The sequence below is a fragment of the Scyliorhinus torazame genome, chromosome 7 (genome assembly GCF_047496885.1).
Source record: "Scyliorhinus torazame isolate Kashiwa2021f chromosome 7, sScyTor2.1, whole genome shotgun sequence".
In the NCBI taxonomy this organism is placed as follows: domain Eukaryota; kingdom Metazoa; phylum Chordata; class Chondrichthyes; order Carcharhiniformes; family Scyliorhinidae; genus Scyliorhinus; species Scyliorhinus torazame.
The window spans coordinates 76,317,375-76,332,480 of record NC_092713.1 but is presented as its reverse complement, the minus strand read 5'-3'; the positions used below and the strand labels follow the sequence as shown (position 1 = coordinate 76,332,480).

Sequence of the window (15,106 nt, the reverse complement as noted above, 5' to 3'; positions counted from 1 at the left end):
AGATCGGTCCGCCATTCAAAACATGTGCCCCGATCTCTTCCTGCACTGAGGACCTCCGTTCATCAGACACTCTCAGTGCAGGAAATGTGGATAAGTGCAGCCTCGGTGGGGCATTCCCTACCTGGGGCTGAATAAAAGAGTTCCGTTAGAATGAGGAGTCATTCCCGGTGCTCAGAACAAACTCTGTTTTTTTAAATTAAATAGTGGCCTTAATCTCTGAAACTGAGAATTTCCCCCATGGTATTTTCAGAATCCATAGACCAGAGTTATACTGCCACCTGTTGGTTATAATCTACCCAGTGACAAAGGACCATTTTAAAAACTTGCCGGCCAGGGACCCGGATTCAATTCCGGCCTCGGGCGACTGTCTGTGCGGAGTCTGCACGTTCTCCCTTTGTCTGCGTGGGTTTCCTCCGGGTGCTCCGGTTTCCTCCCACAGTCCAAAGATGTGCAGGTTAGGTGTATTGGCCATGCTAAATTGCCCCCTAGTGTCCAAAGGTTAGGTGGAGTTAATGTGTTACGCAGGGTTGGGCCTGACTCTGTAGAATGCTCTGTCAGAGGTTCAGTGCAGAATCAATGGGCCGAATGATTCTGTGACAGCAGAGAGGCTGCAGTTTGTGCATTACCTGTAAGGTGGTTCTGCAACTTTTTCCCTTAGAGTTTTTGAGTGTACAATTGTCAACCTATGCTACTTTTGCATTCACCTGCAACAGAAAACACTGTGCTGTAATGGTCCATGTAAAGAAGGCATTCGATACAGTGCCTCCACAGACCTGTGAGAAACGTTATAGCTAATGCAATAAAAGGGACAGTAGAAATGTGGATACATAGTTAGCTGAATAATAGGAAATAGAGCATAATGGTCAATGGATATTTTTCAGGCTGGAGGAATCTTTGTACTGGTGTTCCCCAGGGGACTGTTGCTTTTCCTGATATTTATTAATCTAGATCTTGGTGTGCAGGAGACAATTTCAAAGTTTGGGATGATACAAAACTTGGAAGTAATGTAAACTGTGAAAAGGACAGTGTAGAACTTCAAAAGGACATAGCCAAGTTGGTGAAGGGGGCAGATGGATGGCAGATGAGATTCAATGCGAAGAAGTGTAAGGTGATGCATTTTGGTAGGAAGATCATAGAGAGACAGGGCAGAATTCTCTGTTTGGGAGACTATGGGGTGAATTTTCCACCACCCCAGCTGCGTGTTTCTCAGATGTACACTGTCGCTAACAGCGGGATTCTCCGTTTCTGCAGCTGGCCAATGAGATTTTCCATTGTAGGCACTGCATGCCACTGGGGGTGCGCTGCTGGCGGACAGAGGATCCCGCCAGCAGAGAATTCACCCAATGTTCTCTCACCGGAGCTGAATTGCTTGTGGGTGGGAGTGCAAATCAGGAATCAATCCAGCATCCCACACCATGCAAATTTATACACGGCAAGGAATAAGAGGGAGTTTCATGCTTGAGTGATTTTGAAGTGCTGAGCTGGAAATTGACTGCACTTAACTCCCTTCGACAAACAAGGGTCTCATTTCTGGGGGGCTTCTTGACAGGGGTCTCATTTCTGGGGTATCTGTGGAGGTTCTCCTATTTAGGGGGTCTCTGTGGGCGTCCCTCTATTTAGGGGTCTCTGGGAGGTGGGCAGGTTGTGTCACCCCTGTCCTTGGAGGAAGGGTGGGACCCAGAAAATTCAGGGGAGGGGAGTTGATTTGTGATGCGGTGGTGGGGTGGTGGGAGGTTGATTTGCAATGTGTGTGGGGGGGGTGTAGCCAGCCACAGGACCTCGCTATCGGACTACCCGCTCAAAATGACGGCCCGATAGCAAGGGAATCTCTCTTAATCCTCGCCATGCATAAATTTGCATGTCAAAGGATAGTAAATTGCTTCCTGACCTGCGCTCCCAGCAATTCACTTCTGCCGGGATATGTTAGACTCCCAAATGGAGAATCTCGCTCAGTATCTCCACCAGTGCGGTATTCCTTCTGTACTGCCCTGGAATGCCAGCCTTGATTTTCGGCGTCAACCCCTGGATTGGGAATTCAGCTCAGAACCATGTGACTCAGAGATAAGAATGCTATCCACAAAATCACAGCTGACATGTCTATCCTGCTAGAAATGGACTCCAGTGTTTTGTTTGCTTTTCTTAAAGCCTTATTAGCCTGTCTTAGATTTTTCAATGATTTGTGTGCACGCCAGAGTGCTTTTTTCTTATTCCAGTTGACCACTTATTTTCCAAGGAGTATGTGATCTCCTCTGTCTTCCTGCCAAAATGTACCACCTCCACGTGAAGGTTATTTGCCAATTACATTTCCATTCTGCAAGTTTAGTGATAACTTCCTATATTTTGTTCCACGTTTCCTCTGTTCGCTACAACCACAGTCTAGTATCATCTCCAAATTTTGATGTCACTTGTTCAGATCTTAACCTTGGTTCTACAATGCAGTACTTTATCCAAGGCTTTTGTAGATATAATGGATTATCTCTACTTCTTTGCCCTTATCTACTCTTCCAGTTGTCTTTTTTTGAAGAATTCTCTAAATATGGTCAAGTATAACCTACCTTTTTGAAATCCCTGTAAACTACGCTATTACTAATTTTCTTATTTTTAAATTTAATTTAATTTAATAATCTTTATTGTCACAAGTAGGCTTACATTAACACTGCCATGAAGTTACCGCGAAAAGCTCCTAGTCGCCACATTCCGGCACCTGTTCGGGTACAAAGAGGGAGAATTCAGAATGTCCAAATTACCCAACAGCACGTCTTTTGGGACTTGTGGGAGGAAACTGGAGCACCCGGAGGAAGCCCACGCAGACACAGGGAGAACGTGTAGACTCCGCACAGACAGTGACCCAAGCCAGGAATCCAACCTGGGACCCTGGAGCTGTGAAGCAAAAGTGCTAACCACTGTGCTACCTTGCTGCCCTATTGCAACGTTGCGTAACAGTCTACTTTTTTTTTCATATTATCATCAATAAATATACATTAAATATCATTGCATCTTGGCAAACAGGGAGTTGAGTTTAATAGTTTTGCTGCAAAAGCTCTTTTTTTACACATGTATGCAGGGTGTACATGAGTTCTACCTCCATTCAGGTTGTCTTCTGACTAGAACTATCATAAATCCAAACACAAAATTCCGCCTCTAATAAAGTGTAAGGGACAGAGCAGCAATGAGCCTGTTTACATAGATTCTGCTGCAGGAAATAGTAGTACCCTGTTCTTTTTTCTCCCCATCTAACTCAAGGGAAAAACTGTGTGGCCAGTATTTTGCCAAGTGAATTTGTTTTTTTTTGTAACTTTTGTGCAACATTGACACCAAAAAAGAAACTGCATTTATGGCTTACTGAAATCAATGTAATTCACCGAGTACATTATTGCATTGTTTTATATTTCCAAAGCTGATCCGATTAACATGGTGGACTAGACACAACCAAACCTCTACCAATGATATAAATGACTCCTCGAGCCAGACAAAGACAGTTGCCGAATCTGTGGAGAGTAACACGGAAGTGCAATCTAGTACAGAGGACAAAGGTCTACATGAAACAGGTAGATGAGTGATGATTTAAAAGACCGTGCTGTGAAATATTGTGGTATACCTCTCAGGAAGTGTAAGTTTGATCAGGTTAATAGAGCGCCTGGGATCTTAGTGAAGAATAGGACCTGAAGTTATTCTCCTCAGCTAATTAAATTTAAGGAATACAAAGAACAAAGAAAAGTACAGCACAGGAACAGGCCCTTCGGCCCTCCAAGCCCGTGCCGACCATGCTGCTCAACTAAACTACAATCTTCTACACTTCCTGGGTCCGTATTCCTCTATTCCCATCCTATTCATGTATTTGTCAAGATGCCCCTTAAATGTCACTATCATCCCTGCTTCCACCACCTCCTCCGGTAGCGAGTTCCAGGCACCCACTACCCTCTGCGTAAAACACTTGCCTCGTACATCTACTCTAAACCTTGCCCCTCGCACCTTAAACCTATGCCCCCTAGTAATTGACCCCACTACCCTGGAGAAAAGCCTCTCACTATCCACTCTGTCTATGCCCCTCATAATTTTGTAGACCTCTATCAGGTCGCCCCTCAATCTCCATCGTTCCAGTGAGAACAAACCGAGTTTATTCAACCGCTCCTCATAGCTAATGCCCTCCATACCAGGCAACATTCTGGTAAATCTCTTCTGCACTCTCTAAAGCCTCCACATCCTTCTAGTAGTGTGGTGACCAGAATTGAACACTATACTCCAAGTGTGGCCTAACTAAGGTTCTATACAGCTGCAACATGACTTGCCAATTCTTATACTCAATGCCCCGGCCAATGAAGGCAAGCATGCCGCATGCCTTCTTTTTTTCTTTTTTAAAATATATTTTATTAAAGTTTTCAAACACAATTTTTCCACCTTACAAATCAACATGAAAGATAACACAATAACTAATAGGTAACATTATTTAAATAAAATAGTGAGCTAACAAAGTAACAAAAAATAGTGCTGCCCCCCCCCTCCACCCCAACCAGAACAAAACAGGCTGCCCCCCCCCCCGCCCCCCCCCCCCCGGGCTGCTGCTGACGATCTATTTTCCCTTAACGTTCCGCGAGATAGTCAAGGAACGGTTGCCACCGCCTGGAGAACCCCTGAACCGATCCTCTCAACACAAACTTCATCCGTTCCAGTTTTATGAACCCTGCCATATCGTTTATCCAGGCCTCCACGCCGGGGGGTTTCGCTTCCTTCCACATGAGTAAGATCCTTCGCCGGGCTACCAGGGACGCAAAGGCCAGAATATCGGCCTCTTTCATCTCCTGCACTCCCGGCTCCTCCGCTACCCAAATATAGCTAACCCCCAACCTGGCTTGACCCGGACCTTCACCACGTTTGAAATCACTCTTGCCACTCCCCTCCAGTACTCATCCAGTGCCGGACACGACCAGAACATATGTGTGTGGTTCGCCGGGCTTCCAAAACACCTTCCGCACCTGTCCTCCACCCCGAAGAACCTGCTCAGTCTCGCTCCCGTCATGTGTGCTCTGTGTAGAACCTTGAATTGTATCAGGCTAAGCCTGGCACATGAGGAAGAGGAGTTTACCCTACTTAGGGCATCAGCCCACAGACCCTCCTCAATCTCCTCCCCCAGCTCTTCTTCCCATTTTCCCTTCAGCTCCTCTACCAGCGCCTCCCCCTCGTCTCTCATCTCCTGATATATTTCAGACACTTTGCCCTCCCCGACCCATACCCCCAAAATCACTCTATCCTGCATCCCCTGTGTCGGGAGCAGCGGAAATTCCCTCACCTGTTGCCTCGTAAACGCCCTCACTTGCATGTATCTAAAGATATTCCCCGGGGGCAACTCATACTTTTCCTCCAGCGCTCCCAGGCTCGCAAACGCCCCGTCAATAAACAAGTCTCTCAATCTCCTAATTCCTGCCCGATGCCAGCTCTGGAACCCTCCGTCCATCCTTCCTGGGCCAAACCTATGGTTGTTCCTGATCGGGGACCACACCGAGGCACCCGTCACACCCCTATGTCGCCTCCATTGCCCCAAATCCTTAAGGTTGCCGCCACCACTGGGTTCGTGGTGTACCTTTTCGGGGAGAACGGTAGCGGCGCCGTCACCAGCGCCTTTAGGCTCGTTCCTTTACAGGACGCCATCTCCAGCCTCTTCCACGCCACCCCCTCTCCCTCCCTCATCCACTTGCGAACCATCGCCACATTGGCGGCCCAGTAATAATCATCCAGATTCGGCAACGCCAGTCCCCCTCTGTCCCTGCTGCGTTGCAAGAACCCCCTCCTTACCCTCGGGATCTTCCCTGCCCACACAAAACTCATAACACTCCTTTCTATTTTCTTAAAAAAGGCCTTCGTGATCAAAATGGGGAGACATTGAAATACAAAAAGAAACCTTGGGAGGACCATCATCTTGACCGCCTGCACTCTACCCGCCTGTGAGAGCGGCAGCATATCCCACCTCTTGAAACCCTCCTCCATCTGCTCCACCAGCCGCGTCAGATTGAGTTTGTGTAAAGTTCCCCAGCTCTTGGCTACCTGAATCCCCAAATATCGGAAGCACCTTTCCGCTCTCCTTAACGGCAGGCCGTCTATCCCTCTTCCCTGATCCCCGGGGTGTACTACGAAAAGCTCACTCTTCCCCATATTAAGCCTATATCCCGAAAAATCTCCAAACTCCCTCAATATCTGCATAACCTCTGTCATCCCCTCCACAGGATCCGCCACATACAGCAGTAGGTCATCTGTGTAGAGTGACACTCGGTGTTCCTCTCCCCCTCTAACCACCCCCCTCCATTTCCTAGAGTCTCTCAACGCTATGGCCAGTGGTTCAATTGCCAGCGCGAACAGTAATGGGGACAGAGGGCACCCCTGCCTTGTTCCCCTATGTAACTGAAAATACTCCGATATCTGCCGATTTGTGACTACACTTGCCACTGGGGCCCCATAGAGGAGTTTAACCCAACTGACAAACCTCTCCCAGAACCCAAACCTCCTCAGCACCTCCCATAAATACTCCCACTCCACCCTATCGAATGCCTTCTCTGCATCCATCGCTGCCACTATCTCTGCCTCCCCCTTCGCTGGGGGCATCATTATCACCCCCAACAGCCGTCGCACTTTAACATTCAATTGTCTCCCCTTTACAAACCCTGTCTGGTCTTCATGCACCACCCCCGGGAAACAATCCTCGATCCTCATCGCCAGCACTTTTGCCAGCAACTTGGCGTCTACATTCAGGAGCGAGATAGGCCTATAAGACCCGCATTGCAGCGGATCTTTACCTCGCTTCAGGATTAATGATATCGTCGCCTCCGACATTGTCGGGGGTAGAGTCCCCCCTTCTCTGGCCTCGTTAAAGATTCTTGCCAACAGCGCGGCCAACAAGTCCACATACTTCCTATAAAATTCCACCGGGAACCCGTCTGGTCCCGGGGCCTTCCCTGCCTGCATGTTCCCCAGCCCTTTAGTCACCTCGTCCACCCCGATTGGCGCCCCCAGACCTCCACCTCCTGCTCCTCCACCTTCGGGAACCTTAGTTGGTCCAAAAACTGTTGCATCCCCTCTTTTCCCTCCGGGGGTTGGGACCTATACAGCCTCTCATAAAAGGTCTTAGACACCTCATTTACCTTCCCTGCACTCCGCACCGTAGTTCCCGTTTCATCCCTAACTCCCCCTATTTCCCTCGCCGCTATCCTCTTACGAAGCTGGTGGGCCAGCAGCCGGCTCGCCTTTTCCCCATATTCGTATCTCATCCCCTGTGCCTTCCTCCACTGTGCCTCTGCCTTCCCTGTGGTCAGCAGGTCAAACTCCATCTGAAGTCTTCGCCTCTCCCTATGTAGTCCATCGTCCGGGGCCTCCGCATATCTTTTATCCACACTCAAAATCTCCCCCACTAATCTCTCCCTTTCTTTGCCCTCTTTTTTCTCCTTGTGAGCCCTAATGGAGATCAACTCTCCCTTAACCACCACCTTCAGCGCTTCCCATACTATCCCCATCTGAACCTCGCCATCATCATTGGCCTCCAGGTACCTCTCAATACATCCCCGCACCCTTCCACAGACCCCCTCATCCGCCAATAGTCCCACATCCAGTCGCCACAGTGGGGCGCTGTTCCTTCTCCTCTGCTAGTTCCAGATCCACCCAGTGCGGGGCATGGTCTGAAACGGCAATGGCCGAGTACTCCGTTCCTGCCACCCTCAAAATCAGTGCCCTACTCAAAACAAAGAAATCTATCCGGGAGTATACCTTATGAACATGGGAGAAAAAGGAAAACTCTTTGGCCAACGGCCTAGCAAATCACCACGGATCCACACCCCCCATTTGCTCCATAAACCCTCTGAGCACCTTGGCCGCTGCCAGGCTTCTTCCGGTCCTGGATCTAGACCGATCTAACCCTGGATCCAGCACAGTATTGAAATCCCCCCCCATTACCAGGCTTCCTACCTCCAGGTCCGGGATACGTCCCAGCATCCGCCTCATAAATCCCGCGTCGTCCCAGTTCGGGGCATATACATTTACCAGCACGACCTCCTTTCCCTGCAATCTACCACTCACCATCACATATCTACCACCGTTGTCCACCACTATATTCCTAGCCTCGAACGACACCCGTTTCCCCACCAATATAGCCACCCCTCTATTTTTCACGTCCAACCCTGAGTGGAACACCTGTCCCACCCATCCTTTCCTTAACCTACACTGATCCGCCACCTTCAGGTGCGTCTCCTGAAGCATGACCACGTCTGCCTTCGGTCCTTTTAAGTGCGCGAACACTCGGGCCCTCTTAATCGGCCCATTTAGGTCTCTCACATTCCACGTGATTAGCCGGATTGGGAGCTGCCCCACCCCCCTGGCCGACTAGCCATCACCTACTCTAGGCCAGTCCCACGTCCAGGTCCCGCGCACCCACCAGTCCCCCAGGCGGCGCACTCCCGTCCCCACCACCTCTTCCCTTGCCAGCTCCCTCTCGATCCCAGCAGCAGCAACCCAGTTGTCCCCCCCCCCCCGCTAGATCCCCATCTAGCATGGTTACTCCCCCCATAATGCTTCCGAAAGTTAGCTGACTCCAACTGACCCCGGCTTCCCCCGCTCTCTCCTTGATCCCCCCGTGTGTGGAACTCTCATCCTCCTTGCGCCTATCTTCCCGCCATCATCTCCCTAGCGCAGGAAAAAACCCGCGCTCTACTAGATCAGCCACGCCCCCCATGGCACAGCTCCCCCGACAGCCCCGTTCCCATTCCCCATCCCCCACCTATGTCCCTTTTCCCACCGGCGCGCACATTTCTCAGTGTCCCCCCGTCAAGAAAAAAAAAAGAGGGGGGTATTCTTCTCTTCCCTTTCCCCTCCCCATTTTTCATCCCGAAAGGGTGAACCTCCCATTCCCCAATTTACATTTCTGTACATCAACATCAGTCTCTCAGTTCTGGTCCAATTTCTCTTTTTGCATGAAGGTCCATGCCTCTTCTGACGTTTCAAAATAGTAGTCTCTATCCTGGTACGTGACCCACAATCGCGCCGGCTGCAGCATCCCAAACTTTACTTTCTTCTTGTGCAGCGCCGCCTTGGCCCATTAAAACTCGCTCTCCTTCTCGCCACCTCCGCGCTCCAGTCCTGATACACTCGTATCACCGCATTCTCCCACCTGCTACTCCGTACCTTCTTGACCCAGCTCAAAACAGCCTCTCTGTCAGTGAAGCGGTGAAATCTCACCACTATCGCCCTTGGTGGTTCTCCAGCCTTTGGTCTCCTCGCAAGGACCCGGTGAGCCCCTTCCACCTCCAGGGGGCCCGAGGGGACATCAGCTCCCATTAGCGAATGGAGCATCGTGTTCACATAAGCTCCAACGTCAGCTCCCTCCACTCCCTCGGGGAGACCCAGAATTCAGAGGTTCTTTCTCCTCGAGCTGTTCTCCAGGACTTCGAGTCTTTCGATACACCTCCTGTGTAGCGCCTCGTGCGTCTCCATTTTTACCGCTAGGCCCAGAATCTCATCCTCGTTCTCAGCTGCCTTCTCCTTCACCCCAGGGAGCTCTATCGCCTGGACCTTTTGCGTTTCTTTTAGCCCTTCGATTGCCAACAACATCGGCGCCAGCACCTCCTTCTTTAATTCCTCCACACATCGTCTAAGGAATTTCTGCTGATCCGGGCCCCATGTCGTCTGGGATCCATCCGTCGCCATCTTGCTTCTTCCTTCTCTTCTCTGCCGCTGCTCCAAAGGATCCTTCGCAATCTGGCCACTACCACCGATCTTTTCCATACACACTAGGGGGGATTCCTTACTTCGTCACCCCACACTGGGTTTGGTCCAAAAAAATTTCCGTTGGGGCTTCCAAAAAGAGCCCAAAAGTCCGTTAGAATGGGAACTGCCGAAACGTGCGGCTTAGCAGTGCATCGCCGCAACCGGAAGTCGCCGTATGCCTTCTTGACTACCTTCTCCACCTGTGTTGCCCCCTTCAGTGACCTGTGGACCTGTACACCTAGATCTCTCTGACTTTCAACACTCATTTAGTACCTCGCCCATTTCCTCTGGCTCCACACATAGATTCCTTTGCCTGTCCTTCAGTGGGCCAACTCTTTCCCTGGCTACCCTCTTACTTTTTACGTGTAAAAAGCCTTGGGAATTTCCTTAACTCTATTTGCCAATGACTTTTTGTGACCCGTTCTAACCCTCCTGACTCCATGCTTAAGTTCCTTCCTACTTTCCTTATATTCCACACAGGCTTTGTCTGTTCCCAGCCCTTTCGCCCTGACAAATGCCTCCGTTTTCTTTTTGACAAGGCCTACAATATCTGTTATCCAAGGTTCCCGAAAATTGCCGTATTTATCCTTCTTCCTCACAGGAACATGCCGGTCCTGAATTCCTTTCAACTGACACTCGAAAGCCTCCCACATGTCAGATGTTGATTTACCCTCAAACATCCACCCCCAATCTAGGTTCTTCTGTTCCCGCCTAATATTGTTATAATTAGCCTTCCCCCAATATAGCACATTCACCCTAGGACCACTCTTAATCTTGTCCACCAGCACTTTAAAACTTACTGAATTGTGGTCACTGTTCCCGAAATGCTCCCCTACTGAAAATTCTACCACCTGGCCGGGCTCATTCCCCAATACCAGGTCCAGTACAGCCCCTTCCCTAGTTGGACTGTCTACATTTTGTTTTAAGAAGCCCTCCTGGATGCTCCTTACAAACTCTGTCCTGTCTAAGCCCCTGGCACTAAGTGAGTCCCAGTCAATATTGGGGAAGTTGAAGTCTCCCATCACCACAACCCTGTTGTTTTTACTCTTTTCCAAAATCTGTCTACCTATCTGCTCCTCTATCTCCCGTTAGCTTTTGGGAGGCCTGTAGTAAACCCCCAACATTGTGACTGCACCCTTCTTATTCCTGATCTCTAATCATATTGCCTCACTGCCCTCTGAGGCGCCCTCCCGTAGTACAGCTGTGATATTCTCCCGAACCAGTAGCGCAACTCCGCCACCCTTTTTACATCCCCCTCTATCCTGCCTGAAACATCTAAATCCTGGAACGTTTAGCTGCCAATCCTGCCCTTCCCTCAACCAGGTCTCTGTAATGGCAACAACATCATAGTTCCAAGTACTAATCCAAGCTCTAGGTTCATCTGCCTTACCCGTAATACTTCTTGCATTAAAACATATGCACTTCAGGCCACCAGACCCGCTGTGTTCAGCAACTTCTCCCTGTCTGCTCTGTCTCAGAGCCATACTGGCCCTATTCCCTAGTTCTCCCTCAATGCTCTCACCTTCTGACCTATTGCTCCCGTGCCCACCCCCCTGCCATACTATGAATGAGAAAGAATCAAAGGAATAATGGAGAAGCAGGATGAATCCATATCAAATTAATCACAGAATGGAAACAAGGTCAATGAGATGCGGAGAGAAAGAAAGCAAAAGTAAAAGAAACCCTAAAGTTTGAAAACTGCGGTGTGGGATTCTCGTTTGACTGACGCCAAAATCACAAAACACGATTGGACAGAGAATAGGTCCTGACACCAAAATCGTGGCCTCGGGCCCAATTTGACGCCAAATCGCAATTCTCTGTCACCGCGACAGCGGAGTCAATGTGGTCAGGAACGCATGTACAGTAAGCACGAGCCTGACCCGGTAATCTCCGCGATTCTCTGCCTCCGATGGGCTGAGTTCCCGACGCCGTGGTTCACTTGTGCATTTTAAAAATCGTGAAAATGGCGTCCTGGCTGATGAGGGAGAGAGAGGAGATAGGATACTGAGAGGTGCAACCATTAGCTGCTGGGCCGGACACTGGCCTGGCTGGCTGGGCTGCGGGATGGGGTTACGGTGGAATGGAACATGTGGCCGGGGCGACCCCCCCACCCCCCAGGGGACTGGGGCGGTGTGCAGGCATGGACCTCCATTGCTGTGGTCTGCAAGGCAGCCATCTTGCTGTGTCCCCCACTGACCACCCACCTTGGCCCCTGGTTCTGCAGAATGACAGCGGCCGTATGAATGCCCCACCCCCGCAACCCATCTCCCTTCACACTTGAGCAGCTTTGACGTACCCAGCTATGAAACTAACAGAAAGCACTTAACTCTCTTTTATGTGGTCCAGGAGCTGTCAATCATTGTTAAATGTTTATAAACATTGTGGTACCTCAAAGCCACACAAGAGTGAAGAGAGATCAATGACAAAATGCAGACAGCTGGGTATGTGTGGAAGCTGTCAATCACAGCCTAGTGAAGGCAATTTCACAGAGAAATTAATGAAAGGCTTGCAGATTAAAGATCTGAGGGGATTTAAACCCAGCTGACTGGTTTTCTCTTTCCAGTAATGGATAGGTGCTGCTTCCTCTGTCTGAGCAAGCAGGTGTATTGCGCTAGTGAGTTTTAAAGCAGTGATTTCTTTTTCACAACCTCTGTCTGAACTGCTCTCTAGCTTCCAGGCAGATGGGGGTCTCTTTAATTAGGGGGTCTCTAGTGGGGGGTCTCTCTTATTGGGGGTCTCTCTAATTAGGTGGTCTTGGTGGGTAGGGGATTCGGTGGGGGGGGGGGTGGAGGTGCTGGATTGCTATGCATGGGGGAGGGGCACCACCGGATCTCGCTATCGGGTTGCCAGCTCAATATGGTGGCCTGATAGCCGGATTCCCCAGGGAATCACTCACAATCCTCGCCATGCATAACTTTGCATGGCAAAGGATTAGTACTTGCTTTATGATTTGTGCTCCCAGTGTGACCGCAAATCAGGTGTGATTCAGCTCTGGTGGACATTAGGGCGAATATTCGGGTGAATTCTCCGCCTCCCCAGCCGCGTGTTTTTCAGCAGAGCGCCATCACTGGCAGCAGGATTTTCTGTTCCCAGCGCTGACCAGTGGGAATTCCCTTTGTAGCCACCCCGCGCCACTGGGAAACCTACAGGCGGAATGGACTGCCGATGGAATGGAGAATCCTACCGGTGGAGAATTCATCCCATAGTCTCCCAAACAGAGAATATGTGTGGGAATGAGATTGAAAAGTTTAAATTGTTCCCTTTCTGGACCAGAGAGATTGATTCGCTCTGTGGTTAGCATTGCTTCCTCGCAGCGCCAGGGACCCAGGTTCGACTCCGACCTTGGGTGACTGTCTGTGTGGAGTTTGCACGTTCTCCCCGTGGGTTTCCTCCGGGTACTCCAGTTCCCTTCCACAGTCCAAAAATGTGCTGGGTACGTGGATTGACCATGATAAATTGCCCCTTAGGGTGGGGTTGCAGGAATGGGGCGGGGATTGGGCCGAGGTAGTGTGGCCCTTCGAAGGGTCAGTGCAGACTCGATGGACCAAATGGCCTCTTCCTGCACTGTAGGGATTCTATGATTCCATGATTAGCACTGCAAACAATGATCTAATTAATAAATTCCTGCCCTAATGTTCTGTGACAAGATTAGTGTGAAAACCCAGCAAGTTCTAAAAAGTAATGGGGAGACCATGGGCTGGATTCTCCATTCTGGAGACTAAGTCTCCATGCCGGTGTGAAAACGGTGGCATTTTACACCAGGAAACTGGCGCAAAACGGCGACCGATTCCCTGTTCCGGGGGGCTAGCAGACAGGCAAGCATAAAGCTCCCTGCTCCAGCTGCTGATACGGCCTGGGGAGTTGCAGGGTCTGTGGGTGCGCTTGCACACAGCGGCGGCCTGTAACTGCGGCGCCGTATTTGTATGGTGGATGCTGCTCGCAGACGTGGCCCGCAAAATAGCCTCCCCCCCCCTCAGCTGGCTCGCGCACCCTGGACCACCCCGCCACAGTGTCCCCAGCCCCGAATATGGCCAACCCCTGCCCGCGAATCGGTTCTCCACCGACTGTGGTAGCGCTGGACTGAGTCCACAGCCGCCACGCTGAGTTCCCGATGGGTGAGACCATGAGAGACCCACACCGTCGGGAACTCGGCCGATCTGGGACGGAGCATCGTGTGGCGGGCCTCAGCCAATGTACGGAGGCCATGGATACGGCACGCGGCGTACTCCTGGAGTACGCCATTTTTCAGGAGGCTGAGCATCATGAAAGCGGCACCGCCCCCGATTTCAACGCATCAGGGATTCTCCGCCCCGTTGACGAATGTGATTTCGGCATCGGGGACCGGAGAATCCAGCCCCATATGAGCAAATGTTTGTTTGTGGAAAGGAAAAGGTGGTGTGGTGTTAATCAACCAATAATTTATAACACTGTGTGCATCATTGAAACACTGTTACATTTCCAGCAAGGTTATTATTGTCCCCCCCAGACTTTGTCATCAATGCATTTCTGTTGAGCTATGTAATTTCAGAACAGCTTGTTTATTGCAGCGGTTTATTTCATTTAATTTTGTTATTTATTTCAGTGGCAATTCCCCAGTGGAAGAAAATATTTTTTTGTTTGTGCAACCTCAGTGCACAGCAGAAACCTGAACTGACAAAAGAAGAAATGGATGCTATGCAGAAAAAGTTAACCAGCATTGAAGAGAAGCCATTATGGCGAAAAATATGCAACATAAACGCCCTTATTTTGTTGGCAATTAATGTATTCCTCTGGGGATACTTTGGATAAGAAGAACTTTGGGGATTTTATTTAGTGCAGGATCTGTTTGGTTTCGAACAATACATTTATGGCAACAGTTTGATAAATATCCACTTTTGTGACACTGATTGATGCAGCTAACAATTGTTTCCACTCTGCCAGACAGTTTTGTAAAGTTTAAAGTGACACTTTTCCGAATAAAACAGTCGCATTGCAATTATAAAGCTACTGGGAGCATCCCCTTCCCAGGGATGAAGTATTTTTTCAAAAAGAAAAACAGAATTTTATATAAAAATGGAAAAGAAACACACATCTTGCTCAATTTTCTCTTTCGCATTTTCTTTAATGTTGTTCAAAGTTTTAATTTCACCCTGTCTTATTTATTCTAAACAATTATTGTTGTCACCACCCCCTTCTTCCCCATAAAATATTTGATATATTTCCCTCAAAATCAGTAAAGAACCATTTCTTTGCGTTTGAAAAATTAATATCTCATTAAAATGTCATCTCATCGGGGCACAATTCTTAATTTTCAGGGGAGGCAGTGGTGCAGTGGTAGTGTCGCTGGATTAGTCATGTGTCTGTACAAATCATTGAAGATGGCAAA

General features: G+C 49.5%; 1 protein-coding gene across 1 annotated transcript in view; it reads left to right on the top strand.

Moving 5' to 3' along the window:
- The window catches only part of slc5a9 (solute carrier family 5 member 9), a 117,931-nt gene extending 103,208 nt beyond the window's left edge, over positions 1 to 14,723 (top strand). The window contains exons 13-14 of the mRNA XM_072510933.1: positions 3,398 to 3,548; positions 14,324 to 14,723. Coding sequence (XP_072367034.1) covers positions 3,398 to 3,548; positions 14,324 to 14,529 — 357 coding nt within the window. The 3' untranslated portion in view covers positions 14,530 to 14,723. The remainder of the gene's footprint in view (positions 1 to 3,397; positions 3,549 to 14,323) is intronic.
- Positions 14,724 to 15,106: the final 383 nt, after the last annotated feature.